Genomic DNA, 21559 nt, shown 5'->3' with positions numbered 1-21559 from the left:
CCCAAAAAGGCTTTTGAGGGTTTTAAAACAATAATGGAAATTACATTTCTGAGTGGCTGTTAAGCAGAAACAAATCCATTTTTTTTTACCATACAATTGTTCCTTAACCCTTTTTATAATCTCCTGGTCAAGGTGACCCGAAGTGTGTTTGTGGTATCCCTTGTGTTGTCTCTGGGTCAAGGTGCACGACCTCCCTGGCTAAGACGTTTCTATTTGTTCAGGCTTTTCCTTGATTTTCTGGAACTCCTGTGTTGTTGTCAGTATTATCTTGATCTTTAAAGTATGTACTTTTTTGAATATTGTTTTGATTGTTAAAGCGCTTTGTGACCCTGGTCTGGAAAAGCGCTATACAAATAAATATTACTTACTTACTTACTTACTTATAAATACATATGCAGTGGTGGAGGTTGTGTAGAGACAACACAAGGGATACCACCAATACATTTTGTTTTCGGGCCTTCGGGTCACACTGACCCTGAGGTAACACAAGGGTTAAATTGTAGCGTGATGAGGGACGGCTAGATCGGAGCCAACGCAATGTTTACACAGCTTATAAAAAGCTTATAATTTTTTACCATTAACATTTCTTTCAGGATCAACTTTAAAATTCTGGTTCTTACTTTCAGAGCTATTCATGGTCAGGCTCCTCCTTACATCACTGATCTGATCCAGCCTTACACCCCAGCTCGGGCTCTGAGGTCTGTGGATCAGAATCTACTGATGGTTCCACGCACACGGCTCAGGACCAGAGGAGAGAAATCTTTTCAGGCTGTTGCTCCTAAGCTTTGGAACGATCTTCCTCTGTGTTTGCGCTTGATGGATCTACTGACTCCTTTAAGAAACATCTTAAGACGTTCTTATTTGTTCAGGCTTTTCTTGATTTTCTGGAACTCCTCTGTTGTTCTCAGTATTATCTTTATCTTTAAAGTATATACTTTATTGAGTATTGTTTTGATTGTTTAAGCGCTTTGTGACCCTGGTCTGGAAAAGCGCTATATAAATAAATATTACTTACTTACTGACTTACTTAATAGGACAAGACCTAAAGCAAAAACCCTCTCGTCCTATTTAGAGATTAGTAAGGAATCATAGAAACGAGGGACAAATAAATACAGTCACCCTGGTCCGTTTTAAACTGCATTTAAACTTGTTGCAGAATGTAATATAAAAAACAGTACTATATCACCCAAGGGACTGATTAAGCTGCACCAAACAAACTCTAAAACAAATGTTTCAACAGCACCGAGTGTCGACATCAAGTCCTGGAAATCGTATAAACACTCGAGCCGTGACTCAGTCTCATTCCTCAGCCTGCAGTCGGTCCGGTATGCTCGCGTCAAAGGTAGCTTGCGATCATGCCTCGATAAGTCCTTGCAGCCGGAGCGCTGAAATATAGGGGGCCGGCTGACGAGAACAAACCCCGGCGCAAACCTGGATCTCCAAAAAAAGGAATAGATCCAAAAATGGGTGGTTGCTTTGCTACTGTTGACTCGGTGATACTTCATTTGCCGCCGAGCGCCTCCATCCCGGGGCAGGGGAAGGAAGCGTTGGCACCCGGAGCAAGTTCATGAAGTCGATCCCCAAAGTCTGTTTCGTATCAGAGCGATGTGTGCGATTGGAATTATATTTGCCGAACGACACTCCTTTTGAGGTAATGTTGCGTGTGGTGAAGGTTGACTCAGATCTGGCACCTTAGACCATTGGAAATAGCCTTGAATTCTTTAACCATTTTTTATCAGGAACTAAATATAATTGATTGAAACCAAACCTACGCTTATTTGCTTCAAGTTACTCAAACATTAGGTTAGGTAGAACTTTATTATTGATCCCTCAGGAGGTCTCCTTCGGGAAATTGTTCATTATTAGTATTAATAATATATTTAGTAACATATATTTAATACATATGAATATATTTATTAACATATTAGTATTGAATGACTCTTTTGAAATGAGTAGGTAAGTATCAAAGCAGAGGACGAACTTTATTAAAATACGTTTACGGTAATTTCTAGAGATATTTTGGGGAATTTGATCTAAAATAATGAACAAGTCGTTGTACAAGTGAGTCGATTAAGGAATAAACATCATCACATCATCGATATAAGTTCGATTATATATTAATGTGGAACAGATTTTTGGAATAGTTAATAAAATTAAAAAATTGACACGAAAATGACTGATATTCCTAGTGAAACTAAAAATCGGAAAATTGGATCAAAGACGTGGATAAAAAAAAAACAACTTAGAAGACCCCCATGCGGCCTAGTCTCAACAAGAATTGACCTCTGTTGACCCCTGGGCCGGTTGTGTTTGAGACTCAGCCATAGAACCTTCCTTGGAAAACGTTCCTAGAAAAACTTTAAGGACGAGCAGAAGAAACCTAAATCAAATTTCCCCATTCAAGCCTTGTGTTTTCTAGATTTATTTTTGGGAAGTGTTTTCTGGGATTCTTACGGTGAAACCGCTGCCAACTCGATCCAAAACGATTACAGATGATAAGAGACAAACAGTTCCTGAAGTTTTTAAACAAAAGTCGGAACTGCTATCAAAACCTGCTCATATATTTAAGAGGATAACGCGTCCTTTCTTCGGGGGATCTATTAAGAAAACAAAAGAGAGGATATCACCTCTCGGTGAACCCCCACTACTGGCTTAGATTTGCCATTACAGCATCTGACAGAACCGAGGAGCTCTGCGTGGGTCGGACGGCTCCGGAGAGAATGTCAAACGACCTTTTGGTGATATCACCGCTCGGGCCGGATCTGAAGGCGCGTGGAGCTGCGAGATGTCATCGGCGTTCGCCAGGAGCGACTGGAAAAAAAAAGCATCTGATAGAGAGATTTCAATAAGTACTTTTTTTCACTTGATGCAGCTGTCAGGAGAGCTGGACTGTAGCAAACAATCCAGGGCAGCCAGAGGACATCACATCTGGACTCTGGACTTGTGTGTGTGTGTGTGTGTGTGTGTGTGTGTGAGAGAGTGTGTGTGTAGTGTAATAGTTGCCAAACAGAATCTGTCTTCTACATTTACAAATATCTGCCTGAATTCACCTCACATCCACCTCCTGTGGACTTTTTTATCGCGCTCGACAAAAGACTCCACGGTGTAGATTCATGGGAATTTAGGTGTGTATGATGATAATAGTACGTGAAATTATGTTTAATATCATGTATTTTTTGGTCGGCCAGAGCTTTTTTTGAGCCAAAAAAAATGGATCACAGAAGATAAATTCAACAGCTTGACGGACAAAGTTAAATGTGTCAACAATTAATCTGAAAAAAAATGTACCGCTGACACATTTCCGACTTCAAGAAGAAGGAACGACAATAACCGCAGAGACGTCTCGGACTTTGTGGTCCATTAGACTTTGATTGCGTCTTAAATGTGTCCCCTTAACGTTGAAAATTTGACCTACAATTCACCTTAGCTTAACCCTTGTGTGGTCAAAGGGGACCCGGTGGCCGAAAAACAAGTGGGGTTTTCTTCAAGTGGGTCATCTTGACCCAGAGATAACGCAAGGGTTAAACGTAAAGATTAATCCAATCCGTACATGTTTTAGGCTAATTTAGGGGACGTAGTGGTCCCTCGCCTTGGAACATCAAAACTCCTCGTCTTTGTCCAAACTTTTACAAACAGTTGATAGGTTTTAAAATCAGATAAACCTCCACACTTTGTGCTTGATGGACTCTACTTAAGACGTTTTTATTTGTTCAGGCTTTTCCTTGATTTTCTGGAACTCCTGTTGTGTTATCAGTTTTATCTTGATCTTTAAAATATATACTTTATTGAATATTGTTTTGATTGTTTAAGCGCTTTGTGACCCTGGTCTGGAAAAGCGTTATACAAATAAAAATGACTTGCTTACTAACTTACAACCACATAACCTAGTGGTGAGCTCTTACTACTGCAACCTACCTACTTATGGTGCCTACAAAACGGTGAACTCCCATGATGCCTTTTCCATAAACTTCTGTAGTGCGGCTGTTTAGTCGCTACAATACCGTATTTGAAATAAAAGTCTGACACTTAGTTAAAAACGATCGCAACCGTGAACGGTCGGCTGGGCGGCAAAGCATTAAGGGTGCCGTTGCAGGGGTTGTTGATTTTGAAAGATCGAATAAACGCTGTTTTAATGAACTTGAGGGACCACTAAAACCCACTTCCAGAAGAAATCTACGTCAGACTTTCCTCGAGGTATATTTTAACCATCAACTCATTAAGATACACTCCGTCAAAAACACGCTGTACAATAAAATAAAGCTTAAATCGACAAATCTGTTCATTCAAGAAAGATCCACTGAGCAGCCGGATCAACGACAGGTTATTAAATATCCTGTGCAAATATAAACACATCTTTCCAAAGTTAGGACAGTGTCAGATCTGAACTTGAGCACATCTGTGTCACTCGCGGAGAATGTTGATTCAAACACCAGGACGGAGATCAGGTGACATGTGCACATGTGGGACCAATCAAGGTCTCTGCATCCATATCTCTTCCTGAATCTTTTTTCCATCACTCTCCCCCCAGAATGCACCGAGAAAACCTTAGAGATTATCCACAGAAGCATCAGTATTTTCCTACATTTTAAGCGACACACACGAGCGAAAGAACGACGACTTGGAAACGACCTTAAGCCGAGACGTCAAACTCTTCCTCTCTCTTAGTTACGGCTGATTTAGCGGAAACATTATTTTTACTATTTGAATATTTTTCCATGGGCGTCGTGTTTCACTGTTATTAAAAGTGGTCGGTAGTAGCGGAGGAGTCTGCTCCCCCTCTAGATCTTCTCCCTACTGTGCAATATAACTGTCCAAAAGTCAACACTCAACTATATATAACCTCAGCTGCAGCGACTCGGCTCCCGATCCCATTTTTCAATCCCCCCCCCCCAGATGAAAAACGTTTTTTTTTTTATTTCCTCTTATAAATAACGGTTTCCGAAAAGTTTACATCAGAGTGGAAGAAGAATCCTTGCTGGGTTTTTTCTCATTTGAAGATTATTAGTCTACTTTAGCTACGACGGTTAGGTTATGGTCTTAGTGGCCAATTCCTTCATCCTGGTTCACCATCATTAAATTACTTTTGTGTTGACGCAGAAAAGTCATTTTATACTTCTTTTTCCCTTCAGTCTCCATTAGATTTCATTGGTCTAGAAGTAGAAAAACCACTAGCTAGATTGGGTTCCCGCCCCCCCCCCCTTCCAACTCTAGTTCTTCAAATGGATTTAAATTGGGAGTGAGGTCAGACGACGGGCCAGGAGTGCAATCGGAGGGAACGACAACACGGATAAAAAGCCTGGGCTGCAGCTGTAATAGCAGGAGCTTGAGGAGACCCTTTGAGTCGGGAGGGTCCGACATACGACATACTTCGTAAATGTTCACGAACAACTGAACCCTACAAGTATTTTTAGAGCCGCCTTGGAACTCAAGTCGAACTGATGCTAGTTTAACATCATGAAAGAAATCAGAGTTTCTTAATACTTAATGTACATATATATATATATATATATATATAAAAAAACGTATCAACACTCAAAACACCTCTATTTTCTTTCGAAATTTCATTTTGAGGCCGAATGTTTTTTAAGAAAACGTCATTATTTCTTTGTTTGTGTAAAGCACCATCAACACCAAAGTAAGTAAGTAAGTTAGTAAGTAAAAGTTTATCCTGAAAGAAACTGGCAGCCAATGCAGAGTTTTAAGAATCGGGGAAATGTGAGTTCTTCTACTATACTTCGTAAATGTTCACAAACAACTCAACCCTACAAGTATTTTTAGAGCCGCCTTCGAACTCAAGTCGAACTGATGCTAGTTTAACATCATGAAAGAAATCAGTGTTTTTAAATACTTAATGTGTGTATGTATATATATATATATATATATATAAAAACGTATCAACACTCAAAACACCTCTATTTTCTTTAGAATTTTCATTTTGAGGCCGAATGGTTTTTAAGAAAACTTCATTATTTCTTTGTTTATATAAAGCAGTGGTCACCATCAACACCAAAGTAAGTAAGTAAGTTAGTAAGTAAACGTTTATCCTGAAAGAAACTGGCAGCCAATGCAGAGTTTTAAGAATCGGGGGTAATGTGAGTTCTCCTACTAGAGCAGGTCAGAATTGTGGCTGCAGAGGAAAAAAATATATTGAATTCATATTATTTTTTTTGATTTTGTGTTTAGTGTATTATGGGAATATCATTTATCAGCTATGTATGGAAGCTCCAAAAAGAACTATATGGACTTCCTGTATGGAAGCTCCAAAAAGAACTATATGGACTTCCTGTATGGAAGCTCCAAAAAGAACTAGTACTTCAGTCAGGATAGAATCGAATGCAAAGAAATACAACTGCTGTCTACGACCCACAGTTTGAAGGTCACATGAGGACTAAGTGGATCTCTCAGGTAAAGTTCAGCACTTAACAGTGTCTTAAAATCTTACATACTACTGCTTTATAATAGCAACAACGTATTTTAATGTTACTAAGTATTAAGAGAGCTGAGCTAACACTTTGTTCTGGCCATGGGTTAATGTATTCCTGGCTGGATTTGGCCTTGAATATTCAGAGTTAAGCACATTTAAACAAACTGCTTGTGCAACAATTTTTGGTTAAACTTTTTAATGAAATGTTGCTTCTTAAATAACGTCATGTATTTCAGCGATCCTGGTAGAAACATTAAAACATAAACACTACCTCTAGCTTTCTCTCTCACACACTATCAAATACAACTGTTTCTGTCATTAGCCTGTTTTGCTGGATGGCCTGCAGTCTAGTTCCCCCCCCCACACCGTCTCATTTCCTATCTGTCAGGAGGAGAAAGTCATGCAATAAAAAGTCGACGTCTGGACACCTACGGGCCAAGTCTACTCAGCATAGACCCGGCGAGACTTGCTGAGATACAGACTAGACAGAACACCGGTTAAAAATAGCATGGATGGGAATCAGACACAGTTATACCAAAAACACGTCTCTTTTAGGAAGAATAACTCAACTGCACAAAATGATGATGGTTGCCAAGGAATTCTGGCAAGAAGACATTTGTAAAAAATAGTGAGTTTAAATGTATCTCCTTATCTTTTAGTTCAGTGTCACATTATCTTTCAGGTTTTTAATCTTTAAATATAACAACAATGGTAACTTTATTGACCCAATTTTGAAGCAATTCTTAAGCCTATTACAGGGATCTCTAGCTTGCTGGAATATGATGTTCGATGTATACGTTTTTACAAGTGCGGAAAGTTCGAGGTACTACCATCTTTCTACAATTTTAATGGGTTAAAGGAAAAATAATTTCATATCAAATGGTAGCATTTGTATAGATTTGATTGTGTAGTTAAAAGTTTAGTCACCCAAAATTCAAATTTCACTCATTTACTACTCATCCTTGACTAAGGGTTGGGATTATTTTTCAGAGTAAGAGCTTCATCTTCATCCAAAAAAATACACTTAAAAACATCCAAATACCTCCATACTGGTGATGAATAAATCTGTGTATTTTAGGCTTGTTTGTAGCAGAAGTTTAATGGCTAACATACTACACAGATAGGAAGTACTACGTGTGAATATTGGTAAATAACTGAGCTCCAGTCGCTACATCAAAATGAACAAACATTTTTGCCTTTCACTCTAAAAAGGAACAGGTTAAATACTCCCAACTTAGTTGACATGAGGGCGAGTAGAAAAGTGAATTCTGGGTGAACTATCCCTTTAAGATAGGACAGATTTTCTTTTTACTAGAAAAAAAGGGGCTCAAAGTACAGATAAAAAAAAAATCAATACAAAACAGAAATCAAATTTGGATCTAAGATGTGAAGACAAAGTTTCTTTAAAGACCCCCCCAAAGTCTGGCCCCATTATCGACAATAAATTACATTTTATGGCCCCCCCAGCCAGTTGAGTTTGAGATGCGTGATACATGGTGACAAATGAATAAACTATTAAACTATTAAAGTAAAATTGTTGTTAATCGTTTCTGTCAATTCTATTTAGTTCTTTTTGTAATGCATTGCAAGAAAATCGCAATTAGAAATTGTTGACGTTTTAGGACTTAATTTCGTCTTTATATTTATCCTTTTGTAGTCCCTTAAAATGAAAAAACCCCCCACTATATTTTGAAATAAATTGCTATATATCTTATCTATGTATATCTTTATCTGATGTTCTTTATCTCTATCTTTATGTTCTTTATAGTTATCTTTAGACTTAGATTGTACCATCTTGTTCTTTCTCTTTATGTTCTTGTTTTTATTTGATTTTGATTTATTTTTTATGAAAAATTGCTGTATTTTCTGTGGCTCCTGACCTCCTGGGGGATCAATAAAGTTTTACCTTACCTTACCTTATCTTATACCATGTTTCCTTAATGATTTATATCAGGATCCCATAAATAATCAACTCATCAAATCTACTATTTAGCGAACCAACCCTTAAACAACAAATGCTCAAGCATAGGTAGATTTGCGAGTAAGTGATTCCCTAAAAGCGCCCCAAAAAAAAGGTCGCTCTGAGCTTTAAGAGGGCGAAAAGAAAATACTGGCTCTTGGATTCATTCAACCCTGAGGAAAAATGAATCAAGAGGGGCAGAGGAGGTGGTCGGAAAAAAAGTTTAACAAGAGATCAGTTCTTTTTTTGGGAGGGCGGATGACAGAATAATAAGACGAGCGCAGGGTTAGGGAGGAGGAACCCCGTCAGGAACGTATCGAGGGCATCGGTTCAAGAAGATCAATCTCAAGAGTCGAGGTTTTTGATCGCCAAACAAAAAAAAAAGCTAAAAATATTGACGAGATAAATGCACGGTGCATGTAGAAACGCTTTGGAAAGCCGCAGACGAAGGAGGACCGGCGTTCTCACTGGTGTCGTGTTTCCAGAGAACCTGGAATTATACTTCCATACCTCCACGGCAGCTTCTGATCCGTCATCGGCCTGAACTTACACACTTCCCCGGACCGGGGCCGAGGAAGACTATAATTATACCAGCCTTTAGCATTTTTTCTTTTGTCTGGTTTCTTCCTTCTCGAAACTTCTTCGGGGATAAACGACAACGAGATGTTTTTCCTTCCGTCTTGGATTCGGAAAGAACATAGTTGACCGCCCGATAGCGAGTCAAGGCCTGGTCGTACACGGACGGATTAACTGCTGAATCGGGGAATATAAAAACTCAGAATCAATGCTAATTGCTAACGTCTCTCCAGGGGCAACTTCGAGTGAAAGGCTGTCGTCGACCTGGCAGGAGATTTAATTGCCGTGATGTCAAATGTCAACTTTTGCGGTGATGTATTTTTAATGGTTATTGGTTCTGGCCATAAAGACTTTTAAGAATTACCAAATCGCTACATGTTCCAGGAAAATTCTCATGATAGCTTTTTTGAAAAGGGAGAATAAAACAAAGTGTTGCAGATATATATATATATATAGTCAATATCTTCAAAGTGTCCAGATGTGAACAAGAAGCACAGGAATGTCATCTGCGTATCGTTTGACGATCGCCATTAAGCGGCCGACGCTGAGCGAATACTCGAGCTCATTTTTTTTTTAACTTGTAATGTTTTTAATTTGCGGTCCGCGAGATCTGAAGCCATGTGTTCCGACAAGTGAAGAGATCGGAATAAGTGACAGGGATTGGATTAAGCAAGTGTCACAGTTTCGGGAGTTTGATTTTCAAATGGTTTCCATAACTCGGAGCAAGAAAAAAAAACTGTTTAATCTTCAGATTCAAGACTCAATTCCAAGAACACAACATTCAAAAATGCTTTTAACCGATAACACAAAACAAATAGACTCAGGGACTCATTCATCCCTCGGGCTATTAAATTGTACAATTCTGAGTTCGGGTGAGAGTATCTGGATGTTCTGTTCTATGTTAGTCTTTGTATCCTTTGTCTTTGTTGTTTTTCTTTGATCTATGTTCTTTATCTTTAGACTTAGATTGTATCATCTTGTTCTTCCTCTTTATGTTCTTCTTCTTACATTAATTTTTATGTATTATTTTTTATTGTTTATGAAAAATGGCTGGCTATTGGTAAAAAACAATTTTAGTTTTACCTTACCTTACCTTACAATTTTCAAGATGAAACTTTCTTTCTACAGTACCGTATTTTCCGGACTATAAGTCGCCGTTTTTTTTTTACATAGTTTGGCCGGGGGTGCGACTTATGTGTGAAATTATTAACACATTTTTACCGGTATATCATTTCACATGTTATTTTCACACTAAACCACAAGAGGGCGCTCTAAGGCCTGTGTCGATAATATCGACGTAGAAGAGGAAGCGGCGCATCTTCTACCTCCGGAGTTAGCGGAGTTGTTAAAAAGTAACACCGATGACGAAGATTTCATTGGATTTTTAGTTATTTGGAGTTACACGGATGGTTTGGTAAACTTCTTAGTTATTTATGCTATAGTTCTCTGAATAACTCTTAATATGTTATGTAAACATACCAGGTACGTCCTCAGTTGTGTCGTGTAACGTAACTTACAATTATTTAGCCTGTTGTTGCCTCTATTTTGATTTTAAATTGCCTTTCAAGATGACATGTTGTTGTGTTGGATTTTATCAAATAAATGTCCCCCAAAAATGCGACTTATACTCCAGTGCGACTTATATATGTTTTTTCCTTCTTTATTATGCATTTGATGGCTGGTGCGACTTGTACTCCGGAGCGACTTATAGTCCGGAAACTACGGTACATACAAGCAAAAACCTTAAATCTAGGCCTGGGGGCTGAATGTGGCCCGCCGATCCATTTTACGTGGCCTGCAAGTTGTGAAATTTGAGTCAGATAAACAGATACACGTTGATATAATGACTTACGCAGATGCTAGTGTTTAAGATAAGGTAAAAAAAAAAAAACTTTATGATGTCAAGTATTCATGCTAGATTTAGCATCCAAGAACGAAATCATAACATCGCAATTATCTACTCCTAAAGAGTGTCGGCAACAGATGGAAAACGTTAAACTACGATTTTTGGCCCCGCGTGCGATTGAGTTTGACAACATTGATCTGAAGACTTTTCGCCAACATTTGTTAGAACATTTGGTTTCAAATGTATAAATTCAGGATTTAAGCGACTAATAAAAGATTCATGGTGTCAACAAGACAAAAACCAACAAGCCAATCTACACCTCATTCTTTTTTTTCTATTTTGGCCTTGAGATGGAAGAAAATCCCACTTTTGAAAAAGCTCCAAAAGAGAAGAAGAAGAAGAAGAAGAAGAAGAAAAGAAGGAGGCCAAGATTGAAGTAATCCCGGTTCTTACATGAGACGGGTGACACCGGCCAAAACCAGAGAGAGAGCGAGATTAAAGCCGTGTTAGCTAGAGATGCCAACAACAAAAAAAAAAGCCCACATCATCACTTTTCGGTCAAATAACAATCGCCGAGATCCGCGATTATCCGGTGAAAAGATGAAAACTGAAACGCAACACTGGCATCTCGCACCGAGCCGGGCTTGAAGCCAGTGATCGTCCGACTGCCGCCGGGGCAGGTGTCGCCCACATGTGTCCGTGGTGTCGATTAGTCGCAAACAAAGGGAACTAACTCTTCGCAGCAATGCTAACAAACACAAGCACATGTGCGAAAAGCTGCATCTCTGCCAGCTGGAAACACCCCAGGACTCTTCAGGACACACCCGTACGGGTGTCAAACTGGTCCGGAAAAGGGCCGAGACAGTGCAGGTTTTTGTTCCAACCAGTCAAGCACACATGAGTTAACGAATCAGGTGTCGGCTTAAACAAGCAACAATCAATTGATTACTGTATCCTGACGCCTGATTGGTTCAACTATATGGCTGGATCTAAAACCTGCACCGTCTCGGCCCTTTTCTGGACCAGTTTGACACCCGTATGTTTAGATGTACATCGACTGAAGGCTGTTGCATGTTCCTGTGGGCTCCGGATAAAAAAAGAACGAAAATAGGAATGAGCTATAATAAGGGGGAACCCCTGACCAGAAGAATACGCCGTCAAAGGGACGGACCCTCCGAGAAGTAAGTAATAGTCATTTGTAAAGAGTTTTTCGAGACCAGGGTCACAAGGCGCTTGATCAAACAAAAGCCGAAAATCGACGTGTCCGAAAATGTAAAAAAAAGGTCGGAATACTTGAGTATGATATCAGACGGACCATAGGAGCGCAACAAATTGTTGCCAAAATGTGTAAAATGTTGTTTTTTTGAAGGATCGAAAAAAGGTTTAATTCGACTGATTTTAATCACTCAAACTTTAAAAAATGGCCCAAAATCGACGTGTCCGAAAATGGAAAAAAAGGTCGGAATACTTAAGTATGATATCAGACGGACCATAGGAGCGCAAAAAATTGTTGCCCAAATGTGTAAAATGTTGTTTTTTTGAAGGCTCGAAAAAAGGTTTAATTCGACCGATTTTACTCAAACTTTAAAAAATGGCCCAAAATCGACGTGTCCGAAACTGGAAAAAAATGACGGAATACTTAAGTATAATATCAGACGGACCATGTGAGCGCAAAAATCTGTTGCCTAAATGTGTAAAATGTTGTATTTTGAAGGATCGAAAAAAGGTTTAATTCGACCGGTTTTAATCACTCAAACTTTTAAAAATGGCCCAAAATCGACGTGTCCGAAAATGGAAAAAATGGTCGGAATACTTAAGTATGATATCAGACGGACCATGTGAGCGCAAAAATCTGTTGCCTAAATGTGTAAAATGTTGTTTTTTGAAGGCTCGAAAAAAGGTTTAATTCGACCGGTTTTAATCACTCAAACTTTAAAAAATGGCCCAAAATCGACGTGTCCGAAAATGGAAAAAAAGGTCGGAATACTTAATTATAATATCAGACAGACCATGTGAGCGCAAAAAAATACACATTTAAAAAAAAATACATACAGATTTAAAAACTCTTAAAGATCAAGACAACACAAGACAGGAGTCCCAGAAAATTAGGAATAAAGCCTGAACAAATAAAAAGGTCTTAAGGTGTTTCTTGAAGGAGTCAGTAGATCCACAGACCTCAGAGCCCGAGCTGGGGTGTAAGGCCGGATCAGATCACTGATGTGACCATGAATAGCTCTGAATATAAGAACCAGATTTTTAGGATTTTAGAAATGTGATCCTGAAAGCAACTGGCAGCCAATGCAGAGTTTTAATGGTCGGGAGAAATGTGAGTTCTTCTACTAGAGTGGGTCAAAATTTGTTGTTACAGTTACAGAACTTCATTGATAGAAGTATTTGAAATTCAGCTAACAGATTTATTACCTTCCAATATTTCTTTGGATACTTGGATTGTGTCACTTTTGATCAGAGGTTCCCCCAACAGGGGTGAAGGACATCTACAGATTAGACCGAATGATTCGACATTAAAGAGTCGTACGAAATCAAACTTTCTACGAGGAATCTTCCCGACAGCCTCTCCAGTCATCCAAAGTTCAGAAGATAAACCCTCTAATTGAGGGGCAGCGAGTAAACCGGTGAGCCGAAAACCAAAGGGGGGTGTGAGGGGGGTATAACATCTGTGCCGAGTTAACGACCCACTATTACCGGGTCCTGAACCCAGAGAGACACCGACCCATGACGTGTGATCAGTGATGAGAGAAACTTCATGGGAGACAAAGAAGAAAAAATACATACAAGAGTCGTACGAGGTTATATTATTAAGAAATGTTTTGTTGGATAATGTTGAGTGAAAGCATTCTGATCTGCAGTGGGATGAAGGTCAAAGGTCGTGGGGATTATACTAGCTAGATAGGGATAAACGAACTAATTGGCTGCTCGACCCAAAGACGGGTCTTTGTAGAGTTTCATCTCTAAAAAAGCCTTAAATTCATGAGACTCGTACAACTTTGATCGTGTTTCTCGAGACTTAAGGCAACGATCTGGACTTTGTCGTTTTGTGTTTCGTGACGAACCCTTAAACTTTGTTTTCTTTAAGATAGTTTAAGATAATTTTTAATCTATGAATGAGGCTTTGCACCATTTTTAAGCATATTGTGGCTTGGAAATACAAAAACAAATGAACAAAGTCTGCATTAAATTAACATTCTGAAACAAATTAACAACCTTTTTGAAAACAAATGTAAAAACTGTGAAATGAACCAACGTGAAAAGATTTACAAGCTCCGAGAAGGATTAACAATCTGAAACAAATTAACAACATCTGGGAATTTGTTTCAGAGAATTTAAACAATTATTTCAGAGCTGGTATCAGTTTGATAATTGGTGTCAGAGCTCGTAAATCTCTTCCAGTTTGTTCATGGTTTTCAGAGAAACTGACATTTATTTCTAACTGAAAAAGAGCTTAACCCCAAAAACAAATGTGTTTGTGGTATCCCTTGTGCCGTCTCAGGGTCAAGGTGAACGACATCCACCACTGCGTATGTTTTTACGGGTTGTCACCCTGACCCAGAGACAACAAGGGATAACATAAACACATTTGTTTCTTAGCTTTCGGGTCACCTAGACCCTAAAATAACACAAGGGATACCACAAACACATTTGTTTCTGGGCCTTCAGGTCACCTTGACCATGAGACAACACAAGGTATACCACAAACACATTTCTTTCCGGGCATTTAGGTCATCTTGACCCTGAGACAACACAAGGGATACCACAAACACATTTGTTTCTGGGCCTTCGGGTCACCTTGACCATGAGACAACACAAGGTATACCACAAACACATTTCTTTCCGGGCATTTAGGTCATCTTGACCCTGAGACAACACAAGGGACACCACAAACACATTTGTTTCCAGGCCTTTAGGTCACCTTGACCCAGAGACAACACAAGGGATACCACAAACACATTTGTTTCTGGGCCTTCAGGTCACCTTGACCATGAGACAACACAAGGTATACCACAAACACATTTCTTTCCGGGCATTTAGGTCATCTTGACCCAAAGACAACACGGGGGATACCACAAACACATTTGTTTTCGGGCATTTAGGTCACCTTGACCTTGAAATATTCCAAGGGATACCACAAACACGTTTGTTTTTGGGCCTTCGGGTCACCTTGACCCAGAGACAATACAAGGGATACCACAAACACATTTGTTTCAAGGCCTTTGGGTCACGTTGACCGTGAGATAACACAAAGGATACCACAAACGCTTTTGTTTTCCGGGCAATTAGGTCACCTTAAACCCAGAGACAACACAAGGGTTAAATAAAGTAAATACAGGATTTCAAAACTTTTTTTTCCAAACAATTAACTGTAGTATAAACTATTGATTAAATAAATAAAAATAAATACATACAATTAGAAATAAAGAATACTTTGGTCGACACGAGATGATAAAAGATGATGAAAGAGTTGTATTAAAAAAAAGAAAGAAGACATTTTTTAAAACTCAGTAAGACGTACAAAAATAATTGCGTCTACTTTGTATTTCCAAGCGTAACATAAGAAAGAAGACGACAAGACAAGGCTTTTATGTTTTCCAAAGATACCAGATATAATGAAGGGTTTAATATCCTGCTCTTACAGATACTTGTGAATAAAACACGTATAAATCAAGGTCGCTCGCCCACCGATGGAAGCTTCTTTTCCTTGGCCTCCCTATAGCAACCACTTCGCATTTCTCTTGGCACGTCCGTTCGGTTCCGAAAAACCTCCGGGGCCAGAACCTGGTCCAGCCTGTGGTTCTCTCTAATTTCACCCAAAGTAACAGAAGCCTAAGCTCGGAAAAGAAGGAATCCGGGGGCCCCCGGGTCCCCAGCCAACGATTCACCCCCCCCTCGTCTCCGAACCCTCTTCCAGCGACCGCAGATCTACGGCTCCGGCGTCCAGCGCCGGCCAAAACTATGAGGGGTATTTTGGGCGCTGTAATTTGTAGAGGCGCTCGCGAGACACACGGACACTTGTGAGGGAAAACCGTGGAGTCAGCGGATCCTCGGAGGTGGAGGTTTACGGACTTGAGGGGATGAGGAGGATAGAAAAACCTGGTTCAGGGGGCAGTCAATGGGGGTCTTGTGTTGGAGGACGAGCCTGGACTCATGGATACATGAAGATGTACAAACGACACCTGAAGCATAGATTATTACGGCCCTACACGTGTTTTATCTTAAATGTAAAATATAACTTATAGAGACGAGACAGCAGGGGGCAGCAGCGTTCAACTAGGACTTAACAAACCCAAACTGCGAAGAAAGAAAAGCCTGCACTAAAGCTTGTACTATAGACAGTGATGGATACTTCAAAATAGTGTTGGATCCAGATGGTAATTCTAAAAAAACACAGATACACAAGTATTTAAGATAAGATACTTACAGGACACTTAAGAGACTTAAAAAATGTTTTATTTGTGCTATCCCTTGTGTCGTCTCTGGGTCAAGATGATCTAAAGGCCTGAAAACAAATGTGTTTGTGTCCATCCCTTGTGTTGTCTCTGGTTCAAAGTGACCCAGAGGCCGGAAAAACAATGTATTTGTGTTATCCCTTGTGTTGTCTCTGGGTCAAGATGAACTAAAGGCCTGAAAACAAATGTTTTTAAGGTAAGGTAAAACTTTATTGATCCCTCAGGAGGTCTCCTTCGGGAAATTGTTTAAATTTAAACAATTTAATTGATTTAAAATTGTTTTGTGGTATCCCTTTTGTTGTCTCTGGGTCAAAGTGACTCGGAGGCCTGAAAACCAATGTGTTTGTGGTATCCCTTGTGTTGTCTCTGGGTCAAAGTGACTCGGAGGCCTGAAAACCAATGTGTTTGTGGTATCCCTTGTGTTGTCTCTGGGTCAAGGTGACCCGAAGGCCCGGAAATAAATGTGTTTTTGGTATACCTTGTGTTATCTCTTGGTCAAGGTGACCCAGAGGCCCGAAAAATAAATGTGTTTATGGTATCCCTTGTGTTATCTCTTTGTCAAGGTAACCCAGTGGCTTGAAAACAAATGTGTTTGTGGTATCCCTTGTGTCGCCTCTGGGTCAAAGTGACTCGAAGGCCTGAAAACCAATGTGTCTGCGGTACCCCTTGTTTTATCGCTTGGTCAAGGTAACCCAGTGGCTTGAAAACAAATGTGTTTGTGGTATCCCTTGTTTTATCGCTTGGTCAAGGTAACCCAGTGGCTTGAAAACAAATGTGTTTGTTGTATCCCTTGTGTTATCGCTTGGTCAAGGTAACCCAGTGGCTTGAAAACAAATGTGTTTGTGGTATCCCTTGTATCGTCTCTGGGTCAAGGTGAACGACCTCCACCACTGCATACATACTTATGGAAGCCAGGGAGGTCGTTCACCTTGACCCAGAGACAACACAAGGGATTAAAAAAACACATTTGTTTTAGGGCCTTTCAAATAATAGTCAATTTTAAAGTATACAAATGAAAACTATACTAGTACTAATACTATCCTTATTTCCTGTCAATACACATATAAATAAATAGCTTATTATTAGTTCATATGTGTTCCACATTCCAAAGTGTTACCAAAGTGTTTCAAAGTTGTACAATGTTCTCTATGCGTGTTTTCCTCCCGCAGTATTTAAGAAAAAAACCTTAAAAACTACTAAAACCAGGATCATTACAACACAGCAGAAGGATTTCGTTGCATGTGTGGTTCACTCTTGCACGTTAGAAATGTTAAAAAGTGGATGATTGACAGCACATTACCATCCAAACGACTCAAACTGGACGCGAGACTCACGAGGAATCCTGTTCGAAACCACTGGAGCGTTTCAGGAACGGCTGGAGGGGATTTGTGGAAATTAAATCTTCAACACTGATCCGACCCCTTGATTTAGCCTCGTGTTTCCGTGGAATTAAGATTCATGGTCCACACCCTGCTCGCCCTCCCTTCGGCAGACGGGGGGTGTTAATGGTCTTGAGGGATCTGGGCGAGTTCCAGATCCTGCCTAAGTCCTTACCGGACACGTAGATGAAGACAAACTAAGGAACAATCCGGTCTCGTTCTGGTGTATTCCTGCTGATATTGAGGCCAAAGAGACAAACAAAGACACATTCAGGTCTCAGTCAGACCTTCTCCAAACCACGATGCCTACATGTGAACGTGAACGTGAACGTGAATGACACAGAGCACGAGTTGGTCAGGAAGTCACAGCTGAACATCCCATTGAACATGAGCGACCACAGGAGAGCAGGCGCCAGCTCACATGCAGCAGCCATGTAGCGACTGCTGATGCTTTTCAATACAAAAACATTTTTCATTTCAATAAAAAAAACACAACAACTTAAATACTTTAATTTGAATTTTTAAATGAACTACTTACAAACTTTTCTAACTAAGATCAATAAAGACTAACGTCTTCAAGATGTTTTTCAATTAGAAAAACAGGTAGTTTTTTGTTTTTTTTAGTTAAGTACTTCAATTAAAAATATATATTTTTAATTGTAAAAATAAACTACTTCCAAACTTGTTAACTTCAATTGAATAAAAGAAAAATGTCTTCAAGATTTGTTTCAATAAAATTAAAAATGTAAAACTATTTTCATTAAGATATTTTAAAGCAACAAACTGGCAAGAAAATTGTGAGGGAAGATCTATGTTTTCTTTATTATACATAATAATATACATAATTGAAAAAAGTTGCCTTTTTCACTTAAACGAATGATATGAACAACTTTTCTTCACTTCCCTTAATAAAAACTACTTCAGAACTTTTCTGTTATGATTAAAGAATGTACTTTAAAACTTTAAATTTAAAAAAGAAATCATAAGAAAATGGAAACCTTGAACTTTTAAAAAACATGAAAAAATAAAATGACTTTAAAAGTGTTTTTTTATTTCAATAAAAAAAAATCTACTTTACAATTTTAATCTAAAATAAAAATGAAAATAATTCAAAGCATTTTTCACTTCAATCAAATATAAAAACGACGTCAAAAACTTATTTTAACTTGAGTCAAAATTGTAAAAACTACAAAAAAAAGTTGCTTCACACAAAAAAAGTTCAGAACTATTTTAACTTAAATCAAAAACTGTAAAAACTACAAAGAAAAGTTGCTTCACACAAAATAAAGTTCAGAACTATTTTAAATTAAATCAAAAACTGTAAAAACTACAAAGAAAAGTTGCTTCACAAAAAAAAAATCTGAACTATTTTAAATTAAATCAAAAACTGTAAAAACTACAAAGAAAAGTTGCTTCACACAAAAAAAAGTTCAGAACTATTTTAAATTAAATCAAAAACTGTAAAAACTACAAAGAAAAGTTGCTTCACACAAAATAAAGTTCAGAACTATTTTAAATTAAATCAAAAACTGTAAAAACTACAAAGAAAAGTTGCTTCACAAAAAAAAGTTCAGAACTATTTTAACTTAAATCAAAAACTGTAAAAACTACAAAGAAAAGTTGCTTCACACAAAAAAAAGTTCAGAACTATTTTAAATTAAATCAAAAACTGTAAAAACTACAAAGAAAAGTTGCTTCACAAAAAAAAAATCTGAACTATTTTAAATTAAATCAAAAACCGCAAAAACTACAAAGAAAAGTTGCTTCACACAAAAAAAAGTTCAGAACTATTTTAACTTAAATCAAAAACTGTAAAAACTACAAAGAAAAGTTGCTTCACACAAAAAAAAGTTCAGAACTATTTTAAATTAAATCAAAAACTGTAAAAACTACAAAGAAAAGTTGCTTCACCGAAAGAAAGTTCAGAACTATTTTAACTTAAATCAAAAACTGTAAAAACTACAAAGAAAAGTTGCTTCACACAAAAAAAAGTTCAGAACTATTTTAACTTAAATCAAAAACTGTAAAAACTACAAAGAAAAGTTGCTTCACACAAAAAAAAAGTTCAGAACTATTTTAACTTAAATCAAAAACTGTAAAAACTACAAAGAAAAGTTGCTTCACACAAAAAAAAGTTCAGAACTATTTTAAATTAAATCAAAAACTGTAAAAACTACAAAGAAAAGTTGCTTCACACAAAAAAAAGTTCAGAACTATTTTAAATTAAATCAAAAACTGTAAAAACTACAAAGAAAAGTTGCTTCACACAAAAAAAAGTTCAGAACTATTTTAAATTAAATCAAAAACTGTAAAAACTACAAAGAAAAGTTGCTTCACACAAAAAAAAGTTCAGAACTATTTTAACTTAAATAAAAAACTGTAAAAACTACAAAGAAAAGTTGCTTCACACAAAAAATGACTTCAAAACTATTTTAACTTAAATCAAAAACTAAAAACAAACACTGTCAAAAACTATTTTAACTTCAATTAATAATTGTAAAAAATACAAAGAAAAGTTGCTTCACACAAAAAAAATGAAATCAAAACTATTTAAACTTCAATGGAAGTTAAGTGAAGATTTTAATTAAGATTACTTTCACAGTATTATTTTATTATTAATTGAAAAGAAGGTGTGAAGAGAAACCTCAGGGCATCTTCAGGTGAACTATCAAGTTTACATTTTGGACCAGAGCCCACTTTCATGTTGCAACACACAGAAAAATATCGAGCATGCATCTTTTTCACAAGGACGTTTGACATGACATCGCTCCGATGCACTCGTAAAGCTGTCAAACATTTCAAAACATCTCGTTGACAACACACGGCTTAACGCACAATCGCTTGACGTGTGCGAACATCGCAGCGTATCTGGCGTCTCGTATACTTGTCGGCCCGACATTCCTCGTCTATCAGAGCCATCTTTAACACGGTGATGTCGCTTCATTCACAATCCAATGCGGCTCATAAGACGTTTATTATCCACCAATTGTTCACTTCCTGGGCTCGTTTTTTGGATAGTAGGAGGAAACCAGAGTGCCAAGAGTAAACCCATGGAAAGGTCATATTATTTTTATTATTTAAAATAATATTTTCAACAGTATGAACCACTGAAATATGATCTTTTACTTTAATTTAAATGACATTTTATTGATATAAATCCAATTAATAAACGTTTTTTTTACATCTTCAATTAAAAAACCTCACTAACTTTATTCTTAATTCTCGCAGAGATGCTGCTCTTAAATCCCATCCTTCTTTCAATCGTTTTTCCATGCCTCTCATCACTGGTTCAAAGGTCATCATCTGCACCTTCTAATGATCCTCTCTCACTTACCTGAACAGGTGTCAGCTGAGCTCTGGGGTCAAACACTCGCAGCATCTTGTCCTGGAAGAGAAGAGACATCGTTTTTTTAAAGGACTTTTCTCACAAACAAATGTATAAATGGTGGACGACGTTTAAATATTAACGATGATATTACAAGCAAACCGAACTTTCGGCCTATCACGCGACACGTAGAAGATCACGTGACGACAAACATTGATGCAGCAATACATCGCAATGTTCTTTTTCGAGATACTGCATCAATACTTGACAGCACTGTCAAAATGTGTCTTTCAAATCATACTTTATTTGTATTATTGTAAAGCTCAATTATGGTTTACAGTTTTTACAACTTTTTACATGCAAATATTGACAGCGTTTGTTCATTTTCGTGTTGCAAATTAACTTCTGGCCGCTAGATGGCAGCAGTCATTACATCCTCTGCAACTAAACAATAGAATCCTGCAATATCCATGGGACGACTGAGGACGAGCGGATACAGTCGACCTCTTTTAAAGCCGATGTTTGGACATATTTTGGTTTCAAAACAAATGAAAGCAGATACGACTTCGTCAAGAGTCAAGTGTTCT

The 21559-nt window shown here is 38.0% G+C and overlaps 1 protein-coding gene across 1 annotated transcript in view; it reads right to left on the bottom strand.

Moving 5' to 3' along the window:
* The window catches only part of coro7 (coronin 7), a 115022-nt gene that overhangs the window by 78610 nt on the left and 14853 nt on the right, over positions 1–21559 (bottom strand). The window contains exon 7 of the mRNA XM_087808812.1: positions 20982–21032. Within this exon, the coding sequence (XP_087664938.1) occupies positions 20982–21032 (51 nt within the window). The remainder of the gene's footprint in view (positions 1–20981; positions 21033–21559) is intronic.

The sequence above is a fragment of the Callionymus lyra genome, chromosome 15, assembly GCF_982586985.1.
Source record: "Callionymus lyra chromosome 15, fCalLyr1.hap1.1, whole genome shotgun sequence".
Taxonomy (NCBI): domain Eukaryota; kingdom Metazoa; phylum Chordata; class Actinopteri; order Syngnathiformes; family Callionymidae; genus Callionymus; species Callionymus lyra.
Note: the sequence above shows the minus strand (reverse complement) of the source record. Positions and strands in the feature narration are given on the sequence as shown.